Raw genomic sequence first — 24,113 nt, forward strand, 5'->3', positions numbered from 1 at the left:
GGAAAAGCAACAGTTGTTAACATACAAGGGAACTCCCATAAGGTTATCAGCTGATTTTTCGGCAGAAACTCGCAGGCCAGAAGGGAGTGGCGTGATATGTTTAAAGTGATGAAAGGGGAAAACCTACAACCAAGAATACTGTGTCCAGCAAGGCTCTCGTTCACATTTGACAGAGAAATCAAAAGCTTCACAGACAAGCAAAAGCCAAGAGGATTCAGCACCAGCAAACCAGCTTTACAACAAATACTAAAGGAACTTCTCTAGGCAGAAAATAAAAGGCCACAACTAGAAACAAGAAAATTATGAATGGGAAAGCTCACTGGTAAAGGCAAACATGAAATAAAGGTAGGGGATCATCCACACACAAATATGTCGTCAAAACTAGCAATCATGAGAACAGGAGAGTACAAATGCAGGATATTGGAAATGCATTGGAAATTAAGAGACCAGCAACTTCAAACAATCTTGTATATATATTGACTGCTATATCAAAACCTCACAGGAACCACAAACCAAAAATCTATAGTAGATACACACACAAAAAAGAAAAAACAATCCAAACACAACACTAAAGATAGTCATCAAGTCACAAGAGAAGTGAACAAAAGGGGAAGGGAAGAAAAAAGACCTGCAAAAACAAATGCAAAACAATTAACAAAATGGCAATAAGAACATACATACCTGGGCTTCCCTGGTGGCGCAGTGGTTGAGAGTCCGCCTGCCGATGCAGGGGACACGGGTTCGTGCCCCGGTCCGGGAGGATCCCACATGCCGCGGAGCAGCTAGGCCCGTGAGCCAAGGCTGCTGAGCCTGCGCGTCCGGAGCCTGTGCTCTGCAACAGGAGAGGCCACAACAGTGAGAGGCCCACGTACCACAAAAAACAAAACATACATATCAATAATTACCTTAAATATAAATGGATTAAGTGCTCCAGCCAAGACATACACTGGCTGAATAGATACAAAAACGAGACACATATATATGTTGTCTACAAGAGATGCACTTCAGATCTAGGGACACATACAGACTGAAAGTGAGGGGATGGAAAAAGGTATTTCATGTAAATGGAAATCGAAAGCTGGAGTAGCAATACTCATATCAGACAAAATAGACTTTAAAGACTGTTATAAGAGACAAAGAAGGACTCTACATAATGATCATGGGATCAATCCAAGAAGATATTAACAATTGTAAATATATATACACCCAACATAGGAGCACCTCAATATAAAAGGCAAATGCTAACGGCCATAAAAGGAGAAATCAACAGTAACAGAGTAATAGTGGGGGACACCCACTCTAATCAATGGACAGATCATCCAGATAGAAAATCAATAAGGAAACACAGGTCTTAAATGACACATTAGACCAGGTGCACTTAACTGATATCTATAGAACGTTCCATCCAAAAGAGCAGAATACACTCTTCTCAAGGGCACATGGAACATTCTCCAGGATAGGTCACATCTTGGGCCACAAATCAAGCCTTGGTAAACTTAAGAAAACTGAAATCATATCAGGCATCTTTTTCAACCACAACTCTATGAGCTTAGAAATCAGTAACAGGAAAATAAGTGTAAAAAATACAGACACGTGGAGGCTAAACAATATGTTACTAAACAACCAATGGATCACTGAAGAAACCAAAGAGGAAATCAGAAAATACCCAGAGACAAATGACAACGAAAACATGACAATCTAAAACCTATGGGATGCAGCAAAAGCAGTTCTAAGAGGGAAGTTTATACCAATACAACCTTAACCTCAGGAAACAAGAAAAATCTCAAATGAACAACCTAACCTTATATCTAAAGCAACTAGAGAAAGAAGAACAAACAAAACCCAAAGTTAGAAGGAAAGAAATAAAGATCAGAGCAGAAATAAATGAAAGAAACAAGAAAACAATAGAAAAGATCGATGAAACTAAAAGCTGGTTCTTTGAAAAGATAAAATTGATAAATCTTTAGAAGAAAAGGGAAAGGACTCAAATCAATAAAATTAGAAATGAAAAAATGTTACAAGTGACACCACAGAAATACAAAGGATCGTAAGAAATTACTACAAACAACTATATGCCAATAAAAAGAACAACCTAGAAGAAACAGACAAATTCTTGGAAAGGTACAACCTCCAAGACTGAAGGAAGAAGAAATGCAAAATATGAACAGACCAATCACAAGTACTGAAATTGAAACAGTGATTTAAAGACTTCCAACAAAGAGAAGTCCAGGGCCAGATGGCTTGAGAGGTGAATTCTATCAAACATTTAGAAAAGAGTTAACACCTACCCTTCTGAAACTCTTGCAAAAAAATTGCAGAGGAAGGAACACTCAGCTTATCCTATGGGACCACCATCACCCTGATACCAAAACCAGAAAAAAGATGCCACAAGAAAATTACAGGCCAATATCATTGATGAACATAGATGCAAAAGTACTCAACAAAACACTAGCAAACCAAATCCAGCAATACATTAAAAGGATCATACAACATGATCAAGTGGGATTTATCCTAGGGATACAAGGACTCTTCAGTATCCACAAATCAATCAGTGTGGTATACCACATTAACAAACTGAAGAATAAAAACCATATGATCATCTCAATAGATGCAGAAAAAGCTTCTGACAAAATTCAACAGCCGTCTATAATAAAAACTCTCCAGAAAGTGGGCATAGAGGGAACTTAACCTCAGCATAATAAAGGCCATATATGACAAACCCACAGCTAACATCATTCTCAATGGTGAAAAGCTGAAAGCATTCCCTCTAAGATCAGGAACAAGACAAGGATGTCCACTCTCACCACTATTATTCAACATAGTTTTGGAAGTCCTGGCCACGGCAATCAGAGAAGAAAAAGAAATAAAAGGAATCCAAACTGGAAAAGAAGAAGTAAATCTGTCACTGTTTGAAGATGACATGAAACTATACATAGAAAATCCTAAAGATGCTGCCAGAAGACTACTAGAGCTAATCAATGAATTTGGTAAAGTTGCAGGATACAAAAGTAATACACAAATCTCTTGCATTCCTATACACTAACAACAAAATATCAGAAAGAGAAATTAAGGAAACAATCCCACTTACCGTCACATCAAAAAGAATAAAATACCTAGGAATAAACCTACCTAAGGAGGCAAAAGACCTGTGCTCTGAAAAGTATAAGACACTGATGAGAGAAACCAAAGATGACACAGATGGAAAGGTATACCATGTTCTTGGATTGGAAGAATCAGTATTGTCAAAATGACTATACTACCCAAGGCAATCGACAGATCCAATGCAACCCCTATCAAATTACCAGCGGCATTTTTCACAGAATTGGAACAAAAAATGTTTTTTAGTTTTTATGGAAACACAGAAGACTCCGAACAGCCAAAGCAATCTTGAAAGAACGGAGCTGAAGGAATCGGGTTCCTTGACTTCAGACTATACTACAAAGCTACAGTAATCAAAACACTATGGTGCTGGCACAAACACAGAAATGTAGATAATGGAACAGGATAGAGAGCCTAGAAATAAACACACACACCTGTGGACAAGTAATCGATGACAAAGGAGGCAAGAATATACAATGGAGAAAAGACAGTCTTTGAATAAGTGGTTCTGGGAAAACTGGACAGCTACATGGAAAAGAATGAAATTAGAACATTCTCTAACAACCATACACAAAAATAAACTCAAAATGGATCAAAGACCTAAATGTAAGGCCGGACACTATAAAACTCTTAGAGGAAAACATAGGCAGAACACTCTGACATAAATTGCAGCAGTATCTTTTTTTGATCTACCTCCTAGAGTAGTGAAAATAAAAACAAAAATAAACAAATGGGACCCAATTAAACTTAAAAGCTTTTGCACAGCAAAGGAAACCATAAACAAAACAAAAAGACAACCCCCGGAATAGGAAAAAATATTTGCAAACAAAGCAGCCGACAAGGGATTAATCTCCAAAATATACAAACAGCTCATGCAGAATTATGTCAAAAAAAACAACCCAATAAGAAAATGGGCAGAAGATCTAAATAGACATTTTTCCAATGAAGATATACAGATGGGCAGAAAGCACATGAAAAGATGCTCAACATCACTAATTATCAGAGAAATGCAAATCAAAACTACAATGAGGTATCACTTCACACTGGTCAGAATAGCCATCATCAAAGTCTACAAACAATAAATGCTGGAGAGGGTGTGGAGAAAAGGGAACCCTCCTACACTGTTGGTGGGAATGTAAATTGATACAACCACTATGGAGAACAGTATGCGGGTTCCTTTAAAAACTAAAAACAGAACTACCATATGATTCAGCAGTCCCACTCCTGGGCATATATTCAGAGAAAACCATAATTTGAAAAGATACACGCACCCCAATTTTCACTGTAGCACTAGTTACAATAGCCAAGACATGGAAGCAACCTAAATGTCCATCAACAGATGAATGGATAAAGAAGATGTGGTACATATATACAATGAAACATTACTCAGCCATGAAAAATAATGAAACAATGCCATTTGCAGCAACATGGATAGACCTAGAGGTTATCATACTAAGTGAAGTAAGTCAGAAAGAGAAAAACAAATATCATATGATATCACTCATGTGGAATCTAATTTCTTTTAAATGATATAAATAAACTTATTTACAAAACAGAAACAGACTCACAGATTTCAAAAACAAACTTATGGTTACCAAAGGGGAAAGGTGAGGGGTGGGGGGATAAATTAGGAGCTTGGGATTAGCATACATACACACTACTATATGTAAAATAGATAACTAACAAGGACCTACTGTAGAGCAAAGGGAACTCAATATTCTATAATAACCTATATGGGAAAAGAATATGAAAAAGAATATATGTATATGTATAACTGAGTCGCTATGCCGTACACTTGAAACTAACACAACATTGTAAATCAGCCATACTCCAATACAATTTTTTTAAATGAATAAAAATTTTTAAAAAAGAAGTGAGGCAGGACTTCCCTGGTGGCGCAGTGGTTGAGAGTCCACCTGCTGATGCAGGGGACGCAGGTTCGTGCCCCAGTCCGGGAGGATCCCACATGCCGCGAAGCAGCTGGGCCCGTGAGCCATGGCCGCTGAGCCTGTGCGTCCGGAGCTTGTGCTCCGCAACGGGAGAGGCCACAACAGTGAGAGGCCTGCGTACCGCAAAAAAAAAAAATGAGGCAGAGAAAAAGGAAACGGTGGCTCCTTTGACAGTTTATATTTTTACTGTGCACCAGTGACTACATTTTCACACTTCCAACCTCTGTGTAAATCACCGTGAAGCCACCGGCTTTGGCCAAAAGCAGCAGAAACAACAGATTGTCAACTTCTGTTTACATGTTGCTATGTAAACATTTTTTCCAGGTGCCAAAGACTCAAGCCGGTGTTTGAGTTTTAGTCCATGAGAAACTCAGAGGCTTAGTATTATTGGGATTTTCTGCTAGGAGAAAATATCTGGGCTGTTTAAAGAACCACACACTGGCATTGAAAGAAGGCTTCTTCAGCGTCATCAAAAGAAGGCAGCCCCGGAGTAAGAGCTGTGGCCCTGATGCTGTGCGCTACTCCACAGGGGTTGCTCTGTTTTTATTTCGTTCCCAGGTCTCTTGAGACTACTGATAGTGGCCTTTTTTTCCTGTTCATTTTGATTTCTCCAGCTTCTATTCCCAGGGGCTTGGTCTGCTATGACAATAACAATGCCAAGAAAGACAGTTACAGCCAGTGGGGTGATTGCTGCAGAATCCGAAGTCCTAAAACAAGGACACATAGGAAGGAAAGCCACAGTATCTGACGTGGCTATGACGGCTCATCCTCAAGAGCAGAACATTGTTACCTGTCTGTCCCTCCGCAGCTCTGCCTCTAGACACTTGCCAGGAACCCAGGGCACTTACCACAGTTCCACCCCCTGCCTCACCAAAAATGGTTAGCCCTTCATTGGTGTAGGTTTCTGTGAAAAAGACATGAAAGTACAGAATGTGTTTAACAGAAACCCACTTTTCTGAGGATGCTGCTAGGATGCTTTTATCATCTATTGAATGTGCACAAGTTGTTCCTCAAAACATCTCCCCTGGAGGTGGACTTAGAGACGTCAGAGACAGGAGGTACCTTAAGAGGTCAGAGTCCCATTTCCCCACCTCACACGTGATCGATTTGAGACCCAGAAGCTTACGTTGCCACACAGTCGGTGACAGAGGCAAAACCTTACCTTAACTGCGGGTTATTTTTTTTATTGTTAATGTACTGGGATTTAAAAGGTAAGTAATAGTAACCAACGTTTGTTGAACGGAACGTATACTATGTGCCAAGCCTGTTGTAAATTTTACACCAATTTGCTCATGTCATCCTGTCCACCACCTTTAAGGTGGAGGCTGTTATTACTTCCTTTGCGTAAATGAAGTTACTTGACAGACAGGCTGTAACTTGCACCACAGTTTTGACATGACACAGCCGGGGTTCCAGCCCAGAGTGCACATTTCTAACCTTCTAAAATGTTTGAGACTTATTTTGTTTTTTAAAAAAAGAGGATTTATTATCAAAAATTCATATTACCCCATGAATCATGAAGATGAACAAGGAAACATTTCACTACAATGTTTCATTGACAAAAACATGTAACTCCAAAACAATATGGTACTAAGGCAGTTCGTTGAGTCTTGATTTAAAAGTAAAAAAAAAAAAAAGTAATGAAATAAATCGTTTGGCCTCATGCCATGTTGGCAAAAATAACCAATTCATATTTCCTCCATTTAAGAAGTGCAGGTATTTCTGTAAGTACAGTCTGTGTCACTGTGTCTTACACTATGTAAACTTGAGGATTGTCTACGCAGTAGCCCCTAGGAAGAATTCAATGCTTTCTACTTCTTTCTGGGCTTGGGGTTCCTGATAGCTCTTCTTCCAGGAGGAGCAGCTCCAAGGCATCATCCACCTGCCCTTTTAGCTTACTGGCGCTCACTGGGCACAGGCAAGAGGAAGTAGCTTGAAGACATGGGATGTGAAAGTAATTAAAACTGGTAATTTCTGGAGACTGTGCCTGCCTTGACAATAGGACATGATGTCTCTCTGATATGGCAGTTTGTTTATAATCTGGCGACAACCAAGGTAACATTTACTAAACTGTAACACATAACAGTAAATGAAATGTATTAATGGAGCTGAACTCTTAAAACCCTTGGGTTTTTAAGTTCAAAAAATTTTCTTTGCTTTCCTTTTTCTGTCAATTTTCAGGTTTTCTTTCCATGATCAGTTAATATTTTTGACTCTTCCAGAAAGCATGCTGTTCTTTGTCTTCACGAATAAAACCATAAATTATCAAAGCAGTCATTGTTATCTCTAGTTAGAAATAATTGGAGAAGGCTGAAAATATTTTCTACATTTTAGCCTTTTATAAATGAAACGAAATGGTCTGCAAGAATATTTTCATTGCAATCATTGTATAATCATTTTCTACGAAATTGCAAAGAACAGTTTTCACAGAGAGCCTCCATTGATGTGGCTTAATTAGTAATCTGAATTCTTAGTTTTTCTTTCATTTGCATCATTGTAGCTGTTTTAATTTCACATACTTTTCGCTTGTTGATGGTAAGTTTTAAAACTGTCATTTCAGATATTTCGTGATATAGGTGCAGAAAGGTCCCCTCCCTACGATTTGAGCTTGACACGTAATTAGTGTGATTTGCATTAGCATAATAATGAAGATGGAACTGAAGGAAATAAGGAAGTTATATTCCAACAATAATGGAATCACTTTCATGGCAACAAGTATCAGAACATGCGTGTACAGATGTCTTGAATTTTTTTTGTAAAAAGAGCAGAACGGTGCTTTTTTTTTTTTTAAACCGTTGTCAGGTTCTGACAGCTGCTATGACTTGTTTTATTCTTTAATTCTTTCCTTTATTAATGGAAGGGCATCTTCCATTCATGGCTCCAGCAGTATCGCCCCCTCTAAATGAGACAGAAATGCGAATCTCCCTGGTGGTCCATCTTTTCACAGCTGCACTGCAATTCCAGTGTGACATCAAATTAGTAATTATAGCTGAGCGGACCGCTTTTTACAAATGACAGTCTTAGCATGCTGCCAGCAAGCAAGCTACCCAGCAGGGAATCCAGGCAAGTAAAAGAAAACATAACTGGACTCACTTGATTTCTGGGGGATTGACCTGACTCTTTAAAGAGTCCATGTTCTTGAGAGGGAGAGAGAGCGAGTCCTGGGGATTTACACAGATATGCATTTTGTTCATCGTTCTATGCAGTTCTTCTCAAAACTCATGTCTGGTTTTATTAAGTAAAGTAAAGCCTGTATAATGGAGTCATTGGGTCACAATAAGAAGATTCCTTTTAACATCTGACCTTCTCCCTGAAACCCGTTTGAAAGAAAACAGCTGCCCTTCAGTTGGCATTTGTGTAACTATATTGGCAATGATCACTGTTGACACTTTGATAATGGGCTACAAAAAGCTGCTTGGTCGAGTCTTCGGAATTGTGAATTGCCCTGGCAATTAACTGACTGTCACCATCTCTGACATTTTACCTACTACTGACTGAAGGTTCAGGAAAATTAATCATTAATACCCTCACATCAAAAAAAAACAAAACAAAAAACAATGCTTTCCTAAACCAGTTTTCAGCATTTCTTTTGTGATCTTTAAATTGTAACGAATTATAATTAATTACCACCTCCATCTGGTTCTTTAGGATGAGTTAAAGGCAAGGTAACAAAAGATGGTAAGCTTGGAGCATAAGGTACAAAACAGCAGTGTGTCCTTCTGGGAACCTTCCTTTGCTATCAGTTAAAAAGCGCTTCCTTTTCCGTTGTCAGTGGATGATCAGTTAATGGGAGATTGTCAAGGTTTTTAGGCCCTCAACTCTGCTAATGCTTTAACCTTCTGTGAAATTCATTTCTTCTGTGAATGAAGAAAGATTGATTTCATTTCTTCTGTGAATCATTTCCCTCTGCCAGCCAGTGTTAGACACAGCTATCCTGGCGCCCAGAGTGCAGGGGGAAATACGCCATCCGGGCAGAAGCAGGGCCATCTGCCTCCTGGCCCGGAGATGTTTTATAAAAGGGGGTCTGGAGGGGAAAGGCACCAAGCAGAGCCCTAGCAAATCTGAGTCCCAGCCCCTGCTCTGGCACTAATGGAAGTTTGGGGTTTGGGGATAAATCATCTGACTTAGTCTTCATTTATTAAAGGATTTCATTGGTCCTCATGCTTTAGTGTTTGCAAGAATCCCTTTTTTCAAATGAGGCTTTCCCTCCCACAGAGGTGCACTTCAGCAGACTTGACAATCACTTAAATCCTGTCTGCTCGAGGCATGGGTTAAGGTGATTGCTATTACTAATGGAAAAAATGGTCTGAACTCTTACATAAGTTTGCAGATGTCTGAGCAAAGCCTAAAGAACCCTATAATGTAAACCGTGGGGGTTATTCTGGGAAGCGGAGTTTTAAAGTGAGTCCTTTGGACTTTGGTAAAAGTGGCATGTGAAGAAGAAAGATAACATGAAGTAACTCCTGTGAGCATCTCCCAGATGACAGCATTAGTCCTCAGGCCAGACTGGTTTATGGCAGTGTATAAACTCAGTTTCACTGGAATGAACTGAACTCAGATTATCCCAGTCACACAGAAGCAGTGTTAGATGTGGGAATTTTTTTTTTAAGCTGACAACTTACGCAGTTGGTTTCAAAAAGAGTTGGGGCGGAGACACAACTTCCAAAATATAGTATGTGGCTTGAGTTTAAGCCAGCCTGCTGCAGATGTATAATAAAACAATCAACTTATGATGTTCGCTAGATTAGTATTAAACCAGACACCATACGATTTAGCAAGCTTCTTGCGTTTTCAGATTTTGACATTTCTTAGATTATCACCATCGACATCCGTGCAACAGAATCTTCCAATCAGATGGAAACAAATCTATTTTGTAGGGCTTGCACATGGTTTAACTGTCACATCACAGCTCATGGAGGAAAACCAAACTGTCACCATGTCACTTAGAGTTAAAGGGTCATTCTGAAAAGTCTGACAGTATTAGAAAAGGAGTAAGTTTCACTTCCTAAATATCAGCTTTTAGGGAAAATAAATAACCAACAGCTGGGTTCCACCAGGCATAACAGTTCTAAATTGTAGAATTATGATAGGGCTCATCCGGTTTTGTGCTTCTTAGTTGCAGCGCTGTTTCTACAAGTATGTTGAGGTATATTCTCTTTCTACATTTACACAAAGAGATTCAGAATAAAAATTATGAGACTTTCGTATCCAGATGCTGGTCACAAATGTGTACATTCTCATTGTGGAAATAACTAGTTATTAAGACATGTTGGATCACTTCCCAAGCCGTGAACTTGTGTAGACACTCTGCTTACGTTGTTAAAGGTTATATGTACCTTTTGTGAGAAAACACCTGCCATCTTTGCCACTTCTGTCTGAACTTTACCCATATTAACTAATTTGCCTTTTCATGTAACAAATTTGTGGCTTGGATATTTTGAGAAGCAGAACTGATTTTATTATAAAATCTTTAACATCTCTTATTACCCCAAAATTGATACCACATATGTGATTCAAGCAAATTATCTTTAACCTAGCTCCAATGTAAGGATTACCTAAAAAGTCTCCTGCTTGCAGAAATATTTCTGGAGTATATCTTCAGCCCCAGAGATTCTGATTTTTTTTTGAATTTTATTTATTTTTTTATACAGCAGGTTCTTATTAGTTATCCATTTTATACATATTAGTGTATACATGTCAATCCCAATCTCCCAATTCATCACACCACCACCCCACCCACCTGCCGCTTCCCCCCTTGTTGTTCATACATTTGTTCTCTACATCTGTATCTCTGATTCTGCCCTGCAAACCGGTTCATTTGTACCATTTTTCTAGGTTCCACATATATGTGTTAATATACGATATCTGTTTTTCTCTTTCCCACTTACTTCACTCTGTATTGACAGTCTCTAGATCCACCCACGTCTCTACAAATGACCCAATTTCATTCCTTTTTGACTGGGTAATATTCCATTGTATATATGTACAACATCTTATTTATCCATTCGTCTGTCAAAGGGCATTTAGGTTGCTTCCATGACCTACCTGTTGTAAATAGTGCTGCAATGAACATTGGGGTGCATGTGTCTTTTTGAATTATAGTTTTCTCTGGGTCTATGCTCAATAGTGGGATTTCTGGGTCATATGGTAGTTCTATTTTTAGTTTTTTAAGAAACCTCCATACTGTTCTCCATAGTGGCTGTATCAGTTTACATTCCCACCAACAGTGCAAGAGGGTTCCCTTTTCTCCACACCCTCTCCAGCATTTGTTGTTTGTAGATTTTCTGATGATGCCCATTCTAACTGGTGCGAGGTGATACCTCATTGTAGTTTTGATTTGCATTTCTCTATTAATTAGTGATATTGAGCAGCTTTTCATGTACCTCTTGGCCGTCTGTGTGTCTTCTTTGGAGAAATGTCTATTTAGGTCTTCTGCCCATTTTTTGATTGGGTTGTTTGTTTCTTTAATATTGAGCTGCATGAGCTGTTTATATATTCTGGAGATTAATCCTTTGTCCGTTGATTCATCTGCAAATATTTTCTCCCATTCTGAGGGTTGTCTTTTTGTCTTGTTACCTGGACTTCTGTTTGTTGGGAGATTTTTAATCACAGTTTCAATTTCATTACTTGTGATTGGTCTGTTCATATTTTCTATTTTTTCCTGGTTCAGTCTCGGAAGTTTATACTTTTCTAAGAATTTGTCCATTTCTTCCAGGTTGTCCATTTTATTGGCATAGAGCTGCTTGTAGTAGTCTCTTAGGATGCTTTGTATTTCTGTGGTGTCCGTTGTAACTTCTCCTTTTTCACTACTAATCTTACTGAGTCCTCTCCCTCTTTTTCTTGATGAGTCTGGCTAAAGGTTTATCAATTTTGTTTATCTTCTCAAAGAAACAGCTTTTAGTTTTATTGATCTTTGCTGTCGTTTTCTTTGTTGCTATTTCATTTGTTTCTGGTCTGACCTTGATGATTTATTTCCTTCTACTAACTTTGGGTTTTGTTTGTTCATCTTTCTCAGTTCCTTTAGGGTTATGGTTAGATTGTTTATTTGAGGTTTTTCTTGTTTCTTGAGGTAGGCTTCTATTGCTATAAACTTCCCTCTTAGAACTGCTTTTGCTGCACCCATAGGTTTTGGATTGTCATGTTTTCATTGTCATTTGTCTCTAGGTATTTTTCAGAATCTGAATGAGATCCTTGCCAGGTAGAGTAATCTTGGTTGTAGTTTCTTCCCATTCATCACTTTAAACGTATCATGCCACTCCCTTCTGGCCTGTAGAGTTTCTGCTAGAAATCAGCTATTAACCTTATGGGAGTTCCCTTGTATGTTATTTGTCATTTTTCCCTTGCTGCTTTCAATAATTTTCTTTGTCTTTAGTTTTTGTCAGTTTCATTACTATGTGTCTTGGTGTGTTTCTCCTGGGTTTATCCTGCCTGGGACTCCCTCTGCTTCCTGGACTTGGGTGGCTATTTCCTTTCCCATGTTAGGGAAGTTTTCGACTATAATCTCTTCAGATATTTTCTTGGGTCCTTTCTCTTGCTCTTCTCCTTCTGGGACCCCTATAATTTGAATGTTTGTGCATGTAATGTTGTCCCAGAGGTCTCTTAGGCTGTCTTCATTTCTTTTCATTCTTTTGTTTTTATTCTGCTCGCAGTAATGAATTCCACCCTCTCTCTTCCAGGTCACTTATCCGTTCCTCTGCCTCAGTTATTCTGCTATTGATTCCTTCTAGTGTATTTTTCATTTCAGTTATTGTATTGTTCGTCTCTGTTTGTTCTTTAATTCTTCTAGGTGTTTGTTCTTTAATTCTTCTAGGTCTTTGTTAAACATTTCTTGCATCTCCTCAATCTTTGCCTCCATTCTTTTTCCGAGGTCCTGGATCATCTTCACTGTCATTCTGAATTCTTTTTCTGGAAGGTTGCCTATCTCCACTTAATTTAGTTGTTTTTCTGGGGTTTTATCTTGTTCCTTCATTTGGTACAAAGTCCTCTGCCTTTTCGTTTGTCTTACCTTTCTGTGAATGTGGTTTTCCTTCCACAGCCTGCAAAACTGTAGTTCTTCTTGCTTCTGCTGTCTGCCCTCTGGTGGATGAGGCTGTCTAAGAGGCTTGTGCAAGCTTCCTGTTGGGAGGGATTGGTGGTGGGTACAGCTGGATGTTGCTCTGGTGGGCAGAGCTCAGTAAAACTTTAATCCGCTTGTCTGCTGATGGGTGGGGCTGGGTTCCCTCCCTGTTGGTTGTTTGGCCTGAAGCCACCCAGCACTGGAGCCTGCCCGGCTCTTTGGTGGGGCTAATGGTGGTCTCTGGGAAGGCTCACACCAAGGAGTACTTCCCAGAACTTCTACTGCCAGTGTCCTTGTCCCCATGACGTGCCACAGCCACCCCCCACCTCTGCAGGAGACCCTCCAACAGTAGCAGGTAGGTCTGGTTTGGCCTCTTTTGGGGTCACTGCTCCTTCCCCCTGGGTCCTGATGCACACCCTACTTTGTGTGTGCCCTCCAAGAGTGGAGTCTGTTTCCCCCAGTCCTTTTGAAGTCCTGCAATCAAATCCCACTAGCCTTCAAAGTCTGATTCTCTAGGAATTCCTCCTCCCGTTGCCGGACCCCCAGGTTGGGAAGCCTGACGTGGGGCTCAGAACCTTCACTCCAGTGGGTGGACTTCTGTGGTATAAGTGTTCTCCAGTTTGTGAGTCACCCACCCAGCAGTTACGGGATTTGATTTTACTGTGATTGCGCCCCTCCTACCGTCTCCTTGTGGCTTCCCCTTTGTCTTTGGATGTGGGGTGTCTTTTTTGGTGAGTTCCAGTGTCTTCCTGTCGATGATTGTTCAGCAGTTCCAGACTCTGATTTTTATGAAGTTACTTTGGCAAGCCTGATGAAAAGGGGCTTATACTTTCTTTGCAAGTTTATTTTTATTTAGGTGAGCTTGGACTAACAAGTAAATCAGGAACATAATAAGCAGTCCCTAACTTGAGACAATAGTTAGTACGTGTTTTTTATGTTGTGCATTCAGCTCTGAGTGTCATAATACGGCCCATCAAAGGGACACCAGGCAGCAATCTTAGATGTCGAAGGTTACAATTAGACTTTTTAAAAACAGGTTGTCAAATGAGCACATTGAGGAAAAATTCATTTCTTTCTGAAATACAAGTCCTTTAATCACGGAGTGCTATGCTATGCATTATCCTTTGCATTGAAACCTTCTGGGGCCAGAATCCTGTTTGCATTAAACACTCGAGTGTGACAGAAGTACATTCCATCTTTCTGTTAAGGTTTCCATGCTTAAACGTGACTGTATTATGTAAATTTTGGCTCTGTGCATTTTAAGTACATGTATTTTTTTCTTTTTCCTGTTAGTGGCAATTTAATAGACTCTTTGTAAAAGTTAATTGTATAATGATGTTAAATCCAGTACATTGTAGTTTGAATTCTGTATTTAAAGTTTTTGGCTGTAAATGTAGATTTTAAATATTTGATTTAAAAATTTTTGAGTCATCCAAAAGACATTTTAGTGACATTAAAGATCTAATTAAGATTTCCATGTAATTTCTGGCTTTACTAACTCTTAACACATTCAGTATTACTAAACTCCATGCAAATGACAGCAATCACGCACCAGGTCACAGAACCCAATGAAATAATTAGATATTACAAACAGGTTAACTTCTTTTTGAAACAGAAGATTTAAATCCTTTTGATAAGCATTATCTTTTGTTTTCAGAGAATGTGCAAAATTTAGTAATTTTAAAGTTTATAAAAAGTGCTAAATATTTTTATATTAGAAGGGAAGTTCTAATGTCTTGTCTTTTTAAAAAACCTCCTGTCTGCCGTTCTAACGGGAGGAAGCAGAGCCCCGTGCTTCCTTTGCCCTCCCGGAATCTAATTTTCTCTCTGGCCACTGCCTTTACGCCTGGGTCTTTGCCGAGCTGGCCACAGAGGCACAGTTCTAAAAACGAAAGCTCTGGACTTTGTAGCTCTTCGTTCTGAACATTTTTCCTTTTTTAATCTCAAACCCCTAGCCAAATCTCTCCTTAGAGATCATTTGTATCTTTTATTGAACCCTAGGGAATCCTTATATTCAGAAGCATTTATACATTTAGAATACTATCCACACATTGGTTATCTTCAAGCCCTGATGCAGTTGTGTGTATACCTCAACTCTTACGTCCACTTGTGTTTTAGTTGCACATAAAGCATCTTTGACCATGACTGACACTGTTAATAGTGTGTTTCTTACTATTGAAGAATATGGACTTGCCAAGCGACAGCCTATATAATACTGTGCCTTAAAAGAAACTAAAAACTGGAAATTCCCTGGGGGTCCAGTGGTTAGGACTCAGCGCTTTCACTGCATGGGCCCAGGTTCGATTCCTGATCAAGGAACTAAGATCCCACAAGCCACACAGCGCAGCCAAAAAAAACCCCAAGAAACAAAAGACTTTTCACCCAATAGTGTAGTTACAAAAAGCAGGGGAGGGAATGTTTATAATGAAACAATTTTCTTTTTACAGCTCATAGCAAGTGAAGTGTTCCCAAGGAGCTTGTTACTTTCTAGTTTTGGGGTTGTTTTCTGGCTACTGGGATTCCAACTAGTGAATTTTTGCTTTAGGTCAGCAAAATCACATTCACTAAATTACTATTATCACCTACTTGCTGAGAAAAACTAAACACATGAAAAGTTAAGGTAAAACAAAAGTCAGCAAATTTCTCTCTTTGGCCATAGATATCGAAGTATTTTATTCCATAGGAATAAAATATACTTTATTACTCTAAAAATTTAACTTACCCAATTATTATAAAGCAACATTTTATTCTCACTTGGGTTTCAGTGAGGTTTTCTGGCTAGGGAGAGCTTTTGCGGTGACGAGAGGTCTTTCTGACCAAGAGAATTCACAGTCAAGGTTTGGACAGCAGGCAAGGTAGGGGCTTATGCCAACGTAGCCTCTAATGCACCTTGTCTGATACAGTGAAGTGAAATAACCTTGCACTTGTGTGTGCTAGCTGTGTGTGTGCAATAAGGAAAGTATCTTCAGAACTTAAAGGCCGGATGTAGAAAAGTCACGTGAGGTTTGTGCCTAATAATAAAACCTGAAAACAGGCAATCTTAAACATGGCTTAGGTTACTGATATCCCAAATTTAAAGAGCCTACTTCTTTTAGAAAATCAGGAAGGCTAGAAGATAATGGGCAAGTCTGTATTCTTTAGTAGTTCGAAACACTATGTAACAGTATTGGTCATGGTCAAAGCTCATGTGTAACTAAGACGCAGACTAATATCTAGTGAGTTCTCATTGCCAAGGACCGTGTGTTTCGTGTCATGTCATCTACACGCTAACCCCATTGGATAGGTGTTATTAATATTCCACTATATAGATGAGGAAACTGAGGTTTGGACAGATTGAGCAGCTGGGTCTAAACACCCCAACTATTATAAAAGTGTTAAGTATGCTTTAAAAATATGCAACTTTAAAAAAAAATCTTGCTCTGAATTTATCAGTGATGAACTTTTCTCTAGATACACATGCCATACTTGAGAATATGACCAGCAAATAACAAGAATAGTTTTATATAACTCTCCACATGGCAAGCAGGGCCCTAAGCTTTTTAGGTGTATGAATGGGTATAATCCTTACAACAGTGTGGTTTGCTAACCCCCATTTAAAGATGAGGAAGCCAAGTCACAGAGAGGTTAAGTAACTTACTCTAAGTCACACAGCTAATAACTGGAGCAGCTGAGATACAACCCTGGCGGCCTGGGTCCAGTCTGTGCTCAGAAGCTCATGCTTCAGTGTCCCAAGTAGAAATCTGGGCCATACTGAATCTACGTGGGGTCTGGCATCACCCAGCATGAAAGTGCCAGGGATATTCACTCTGCCAATTTTATCCACACAACAAAATAAGGATAGCTTGGTTGCAGGGGGACTGACATCGATCTGCTTATGCCTTTAGCTGTGTTTGTACATTGACACATCACATTAGTAGAGATGAATGCCATTTTGAGTCCGACCCACCCTAGTACAGTCACTTCCTGCAAAAGGGAACTAGCCTTAGACTTGGGCTGTGCTGGCCTTGGTCCTGGGTTTGGTTGTACACAGCCTCACTCCCCTGGCCAGGCCGGACAGACTGGGGAGGGCCGTGCAGGAAGAGCAGGCCCATCCCATGCCTCAGCCTCCTTGGTGCTGCCTCCCAGTAAGTCCCACGTGAGGTACTGCAATTCCCCATCAAATTTGGAGGCTCCCAGTCTACATGAAACTGGCCAGGAAAACTTAATTCAGAGCTAATAAGTGAAGACTCAACCTACGACCACTTCAGAAAGGTGGCTGACCGCTGGCTGGAGGCCAGCGTCCGAGTCCACAGTTCAGAAGTGCTTCTGAGCTGATGTCTTCAGTCCTGGTGTTTTCCTCTGCCCTCTGACTGGTATCTGCATTGAGCTAGAAAGGGTATGAAAGATGCCCATTAAAGGAACCAGACCCAGTGACTTTGAGGCTTTCAAAACTCCCCGCTAAGTGCAAGTAATTCAGTGTCACAAAGCAAAGGGTGGGACCGGTTGCTGCCCACGATTATTTCTGTGCTGCTCTGCAGACATCACCTTTGTGGGCAGTGTCACACCGAGAGTTTATGATGTTCATTAATTCATAGCAAAACGGTTGCCCTCAAAAAAAAAAAAAAGTGTGTCTTTAGTATAAATGCTGCTCATTATCAGAGGGATATATTGACATTTTTAAGAAGCCAGGCAACAAGGTTTTCTTGAGGGTGCGTTACTGTCAGGTGACTTCATCCTTGTCATTCAGTTTTTAGTAGAAAAAGTTCATCTCTGCTTTTAAACGTCTTCTGTGCAGCATTACTGAATGCTCACGGCAGTGACGATACTAAGTGCCACTCGCCTCACTATTTAAATGTCACAGGGGTTTGGGTCGAATCCTCAGTCATTCAGCTAAAGGTCGAGTTGTACTAAGAGTCAGGCAGCCCGGGTCCGCATCTCAGCGCAGGAACCGGCTTACCAGCTCCACTTACCAGGCTGTGAGACCTTAGCGGTGTTATCTCACTTAACCCAGTTTCCCTGTTGGTAAAGTGTGGATAGTAAGAGTTAAGGTTGTTTCGAAGAGTAAATGAGATAATGCACTTAAATACATGGAGGCACGTCAAGGGCTTAGCAGGGTCTCCCCCTTCTACACATACGCAAACGGCCCGGAGGGGGTCCAGAAACTGGCCCCTGGCAAGTAAGGGGTGGATGGAGGGTGGGAATCTCAGGATTCATGTCTCCAAAACCCTGTGCTCCTAAAGCCTCTGCCATCCTGCTGACACCGGAGGGTGGGCATTGCTGGACCAGTGCTGGGTTCTTCTGGCAGCTGCCCTAAGGACCGGCCTGCACCTCTTGAGCCTTTTAATACGCCTGAAGTCTTTTAACCAATCTGGTTGCCCTTTTTTGAATTTGATCCAATCTAAATTCATCCCTAGTGCCTGCGAAATTCACAAGTAAGCCTAGTAATAAAGTACAGGGTGTCCAGAGTGTTACGAGGTAGGATTATACTCTCCCTGTCACATGAGGTAATGCTGCTGGGGTGACCCTGAAATGGCATTCATCTGCATTAATGAGACTGGTATCACCAACACGGGTCGCTTACCGCTGTCTGTAGCCTGTCATCCCTGCCTTCAGGTTTCTCGCACACACGCACCCATGCACAAAAATCCCTCTCCCCTGCTCTGCTTGCACATATAAAATAAGTTGCAGAGTTCAGGCAGCTCTTAATCCTCAATGCCCCCAACCACACACCACCGTCCCCTAAACAGACAAATGCCCGAGCTGTCTGCTTGGAGAACCATGACCCTCTCTATCTCCTGTGTTTGTGCATAAATCTGGCTTCAGCGCTTTCTAAAGCACCCCACTTTTGTACCTTTGACAAAGCTTCTCCGCTGGCCTCTGACTGTGTTAAACTTCAGATCCTTGCATTGCATTCACTGTGAAACTATGTTTCAGTTCTAGGAAAAGAACTTCAGGTCTGCGTGCTTGACTCAAACATTTAACATGCCATCTTCGCATTCAGCGTTTTCTTTCACATTTTACATTTTTAAATGATTAATGATGAACTTACAGAGTTAGTCTACCAGGCCCCTCCCTAGTGTTTGTGTAGAATGGCACTGCATCTCATTTCCCCAGACTCTGACTCGGCATAAAATATTTGAAAGTAGACCCGTCTCTCCCTAAGAACCGTATTCTTTATCTATCGGCCTTACAAACTCATGCTGCCTTGTTTTCTTACCTACTTGCTTTGGTGCATCTCATACAAGATTACAAACTCCTTTAGAATAGAAATGTTGACCTATTCATTTTTATATTCCTATACGTGACATTCAGTAACCGCTTATTGAATGGAATCTTTGGATTTCTGAGCTTTGCTATACCTGCTTTGTAAGGATAATTATTTTGGCAATAGTTATATCGAATTCGAGACTCACAAAACTGCACATTTTCTCAAAGTTAAAATGAGTAGCAAAGCTAATTTAGAATTGCATAATATACATGCATGTGTGTGTGTGTGTGTGTGTGTGTACAGATAGATGTGAGTAGTCTACATACATGTGTGTGTACCTTACAGAAAGAAAGGAAAAAGTGAGCAGTTTAGGGATTTGGATGGTGGTTCAGTAGACAGATGTACCCAGTGAGCTTTTAATCAATCTGAATGAGGGAGAGGTAGTGTGGAGACCAGGAAGGACAGTACGTTCTTTCCTTTTTTTTCCCCTCCCCCATTTAGTTCACACTATGGAAAGGAGGCATTCATTAGTATACTAAGAAAGGCAATGTATTATCTTGGATTCCTTTCAACTGGAAGAAATAAGCAGGAGTGGTTATTTCTTATAAGGTCAGCCCAAAGGTGTGGGGAGGGGTTTTGAACGCTCCCAGAATTCAGGTTGCACGAAGTTGAATGATCCACACTGTTTTAAAGCTATATGCCTCTATTATCTTATATGCTGCAGTACAAGCTAGTGTTTTGGTTTGTTTTCTTTGCTTGTGACCCATATTTTGATAATCACGCATTACTTTCTGTTGCCCAGCCTAAGCATAGTTTAGTTGCCAGCTCACTACCCTCGTTTACTTTTAAAGGGTAGAACTTCTCATCTTAATATGCTTTACTCTAGAAGACATTTTCCTTCGATATTGCCCAGATGAAAACAGAATTTCCTTCTTGGAGCGGTGTGCAGGAAGGCTTAGAAGGGCAGATAGCTAGCTAACCTCTGGCTGCATATTCTTCCTGACTCAGAAATTAGATAGGATTATGGATGGTGCTTTTCTGAGCAAGATAACATGTTATTTGTAACATGAACCCAGCAAAGGCTATCCCAAAAGTGTGTGTGTTGTCAGGGACGGGTGGAGTTGGGTTATACCAGTAAGAAAATTGAGGGTTCCTGACAAAGAATTCCAAGGGTATGAATTCTATACCTAGGAGACTTCTTGTCAATCTTCTTTAAGAAAGTGAATCTAAGAAAGCAGTCAGGTTCGTTCATATGAAAACCATGAAATCTGTTACAAAAGCCTCATAATATGGAGTACACCTGACCCTCCATTCCTAGTGGAAATGCTTCCAGCGGTCATAGCTCACTGGTGCCCCCTTGCGGCACTCAAGCCACCTCACATGTCGTTGCCTTGGGTAAGACCTCTGCGGTGAACAGGGCAGACAGATTCAGCTTCCAAGAGTGGAAACTTAACCTCCAGGATTGGAGAGCATACATGTCTTTTAGATTTTAGTCAAGTTTCTTTCTTATTCTTCTTCTTTTTTTTTTTTAGGCCAAAGAACTGCCAACTTTAAAGGATAATGATTTCATTAACGAGGGTCAAAAGATTTATATTGATGACAATAACAAAAAGGTATTCCTGGAAAAACTGAAGAAGGATGTTGAGGTAAGAAAAAGAAACGCAGTAGAAGGGACGGCCCGTTGTATGAATGCCAGCAGTACTGGGTTTTCAGGAGCTCTTAAAACCGTCTATTTAAATCGGCAACCGAGGCAAAAACATATGCTGTACATCATCCAAAGCAGATATAAACAGGTGTATCTCAAATGTGATCCGGTTTAAAAGAGAACTGTGCCAATTCAGCAGCTCCCCCCTTTAGAGGACAAACAAAAGAAAGCATGTGGCGTCTTCTGGTCTCCCCTCCCTCCGGTACCCGTCTTCTCTGTTGGGTAGGGGGGTAGACTGACTGCCCATGGCAGCCAGGGCTGGGGCCGAGGGGACTGAGGGCATTCTGTCAAAGAGCACAGCGTGTCGGCAAGTGGATAGTAACTACCTGAATTCGGGGTTTTCTCCATCTGAACCACATCTTGGTGTTGCAAAACCCAGCCTCAGTTACTCAATGCTTCATATTTGCGCCAGCCTCTGTGGAGTTAGTGACGTTGGGCCCATCAAGACAGCCTTGCCACAGCATGGGAAAGGCAGTTTAGGACACCAGGGTCATGGGGGATGTTGTGAGAAATAAAATACTATGTGGAAATGGGCTTTGAGTCTGTAATGGAGCTCTCTTTGTAAATGCTGTTTTACGAATTAAAAATACACCTTTCCCTGTCTTCCATTTATTGTAATGGCATTGCAGTTCTCCCACCGAACTTCCTTATATATAATTCTTCTAGAAATAAATTAAGGAAAAACGTTCTTTTCTTGAAGTTTGTTTGGTTACAAAACAGTGCAAGGAGAGTTCTAATTTAAACAGTTACTAAGCTATGTTTTTCTTAGCTGTTACTTTTTTTTTTTGCGGTACGCGGGCCTCTCACTGTCGTGGCCTCTCCCGTTGCGGAGCACAGGCTCCGGACGCGCAGGCTCAGCGGCCATGGCTCACGGGCCCAGCCGCTCCGCGGCATGTGGGATTTTCCCGGACCGGGGCACGTACTCGTGTCCCCTGTATCGGCAGGCGGACTCCCAACCACTGCGCCACCAGGGAAGCCCTCTTAGCTGTTACTTTTGTTCATGTGTGTGCAGTTTTTGTTTTGGTTTTTTTTAACTTTGAAGTACAGTTCTCCACATACCAGTACAGATCTGCTCCTCAGAGAGGCTTTGTGGAAAGATTTTCCTGTGTCATTAAAAACAAAATGACTTGGGAGTTCCCTGGCGGTCCAGTGGTTAGGACTCAGTTCTTTCACTGCCGGGGCCCAGGTTCCATCCCTGGTCAGGGAAATAAGACGCCACCCCCCGGCAAGACCAGCCACATGGCCAAAAAAAAAAAGAACCCAAACAAAATGACTTGGGCCGAAGAACAAATGTCATGGATTAGATTATATCCCCCATGAGGGTAGAAGCAGTATCATAATTTTCTTTTTAATCTTCTAACATCTTTCATTGCAAGACATGCAGACTGACCAAATTCGTTCATGATTCTTTTTAGGTTATAAATTATTTTAAGAAATTTTTTTGCACTTTAACCTACATCATGTATATGCTTTGATTAGAACCTAGATATTGGTTATTTATGAAGGATACAAGTGTCTTTTTTTAAAAAGTTTTTCTCCGTTTTCTCATTATTAAGCATTTATTTTTCCTCAGTTGTCAGTGGTTTTTATTAAAATGCATATTAGCTAAGTATTTCCCTTTTACTTTGGGGTCAAGTTGATCTGACAACAGTGACACAGGGAGACATGCTCTTGGAGAATTCTATTCATTATTCTGCAAGTCTTTGATCCCAAGAATCATATTGTTTTAGCAATTATGGTAAATAGGCCTTAGGGTTCTCTGATCTGCTAGAAAGATGGTTTTCATCTTTTCTGTGGGCTGTATATTACTATATTTAGACCCCACAAATAATGCAACTGAAGCCGTTCAAATTTACAGTTGAATTACACAAGGATTCTCTTCGCCCTTTCATTGTCTCTAACAGTGTCTTGATTAGAGGATTTGGATAATTTTAACCCCATCCATGGCTCTCGCACTTAGCTGTTTTGTTTAACTGGAGGCAGGGCATGAGGCGTTCTTTCATTTTAATAAATTCTCAATGGTCCGTAAGTGTCTAGTTTTGAAATTCATGCAGAAGCATTATTAAATTTTTAAGCAGGTAATTATGGTGAAGTAGCTTGACATCTGATCTTGATAGTGAGACTAGAATGTAATCTCGTTTCATTTTTCCATCAGGTCCATGCTTTCTAATTTAGCTGGCCGGCCTGTTTAAGTACAGGATTTGGGGGCTGGGGGCTGACTCAATGCTTTAAGTAAAAGATGAGTTTACTACAGCTCAGTAACTATTTTTGTAGGAAAATTAGAACCTAGGGGCTTTTTTCTGCGTTTGAAATTCTGTTATTCATATGCCGCTCAAAGTACTTTAGTTCTGATAGCTTTACACATGAGTATACGTGGACCCTTTTCTCCAGAAGAAAGCACTCTACAGAGAGTGAGAAGTCACTTTTGCCCTCTGACCCGCTTCTTGTCCGCGCTGACCGGGGCCCACGCTTCTCTCTCGTCGGCTCACACTGGGATCCAAATTTCACACAATGCAAAACCGTGCTTTGTGTCCTGTGGCATCCGCCCCATCATAGGCCATCTCATCCCTCACGTCTTGGGTCGGCGGTGGGGAGGGGAGGGGGCACTGCGGGTAGCAGGATGGTTGGCGGCCAACACTTACAGAGCATGTAGAGCATAAGTCCTTCCTGTCTAGTCATTCTCTCCCTTCATTCTTCTAACTCCTTGAGGCTGAGTGCTGTTATCCCAATTTATGGATGAGAAAACTGAGCCCAGAGACACTATGTAATTTGCTCAAAGACACACAGCTACTAAATTCAGACTGGGATTTGAGGCCACTGGCAGCCACAACTCCTAAACTGCTGATATAACTTGCAGGTTAAAGATGTTTGTGACAGCACAGCTGAGACTGTTTTCAGATAAAGTACTCCAAGAGAGGATTATTACGGCTTTCAACAAGCAATTAAATATAACCTAAATAGGGATGGTTGGAATTTTAATCCTGCATCACAGATGTGTTGGGAGGTGGTGATTCAGCAGAACAAGTGTGTTAATAAACTTAGTAAAAAGTAAATTCAAATCTGTTGTAAAGAAGTTTTTTTTTAAATTTTATTGAAGTATAGTTGATTTACAGTGTT

The 24,113-nt window shown here is 40.6% G+C and overlaps 1 protein-coding gene across 1 annotated transcript in view; it reads left to right on the forward strand.

Annotated features, from left to right (window-relative positions):
* The window catches only part of PIP4K2A (phosphatidylinositol-5-phosphate 4-kinase type 2 alpha), a 145,121-nt gene that overhangs the window by 107,795 nt on the left and 13,213 nt on the right, over window positions 1-24,113 (forward strand). Inside the window, exon 7 of the mRNA XM_024765718.1 lies at window positions 20,824-20,937. Within this exon, the coding sequence (XP_024621486.1) occupies window positions 20,824-20,937 (114 nt within the window). The remainder of the gene's footprint in view (window positions 1-20,823; window positions 20,938-24,113) is intronic.

Source organism: Neophocaena asiaeorientalis, unplaced genomic scaffold (assembly GCF_003031525.2).
Source record: "Neophocaena asiaeorientalis asiaeorientalis breed wild unplaced genomic scaffold, Neophocaena_asiaeorientalis_V1.1 scaffold217, whole genome shotgun sequence".
In the NCBI taxonomy this organism is placed as follows: Eukaryota; Metazoa; Chordata; class Mammalia; order Artiodactyla; family Phocoenidae; genus Neophocaena; species Neophocaena asiaeorientalis.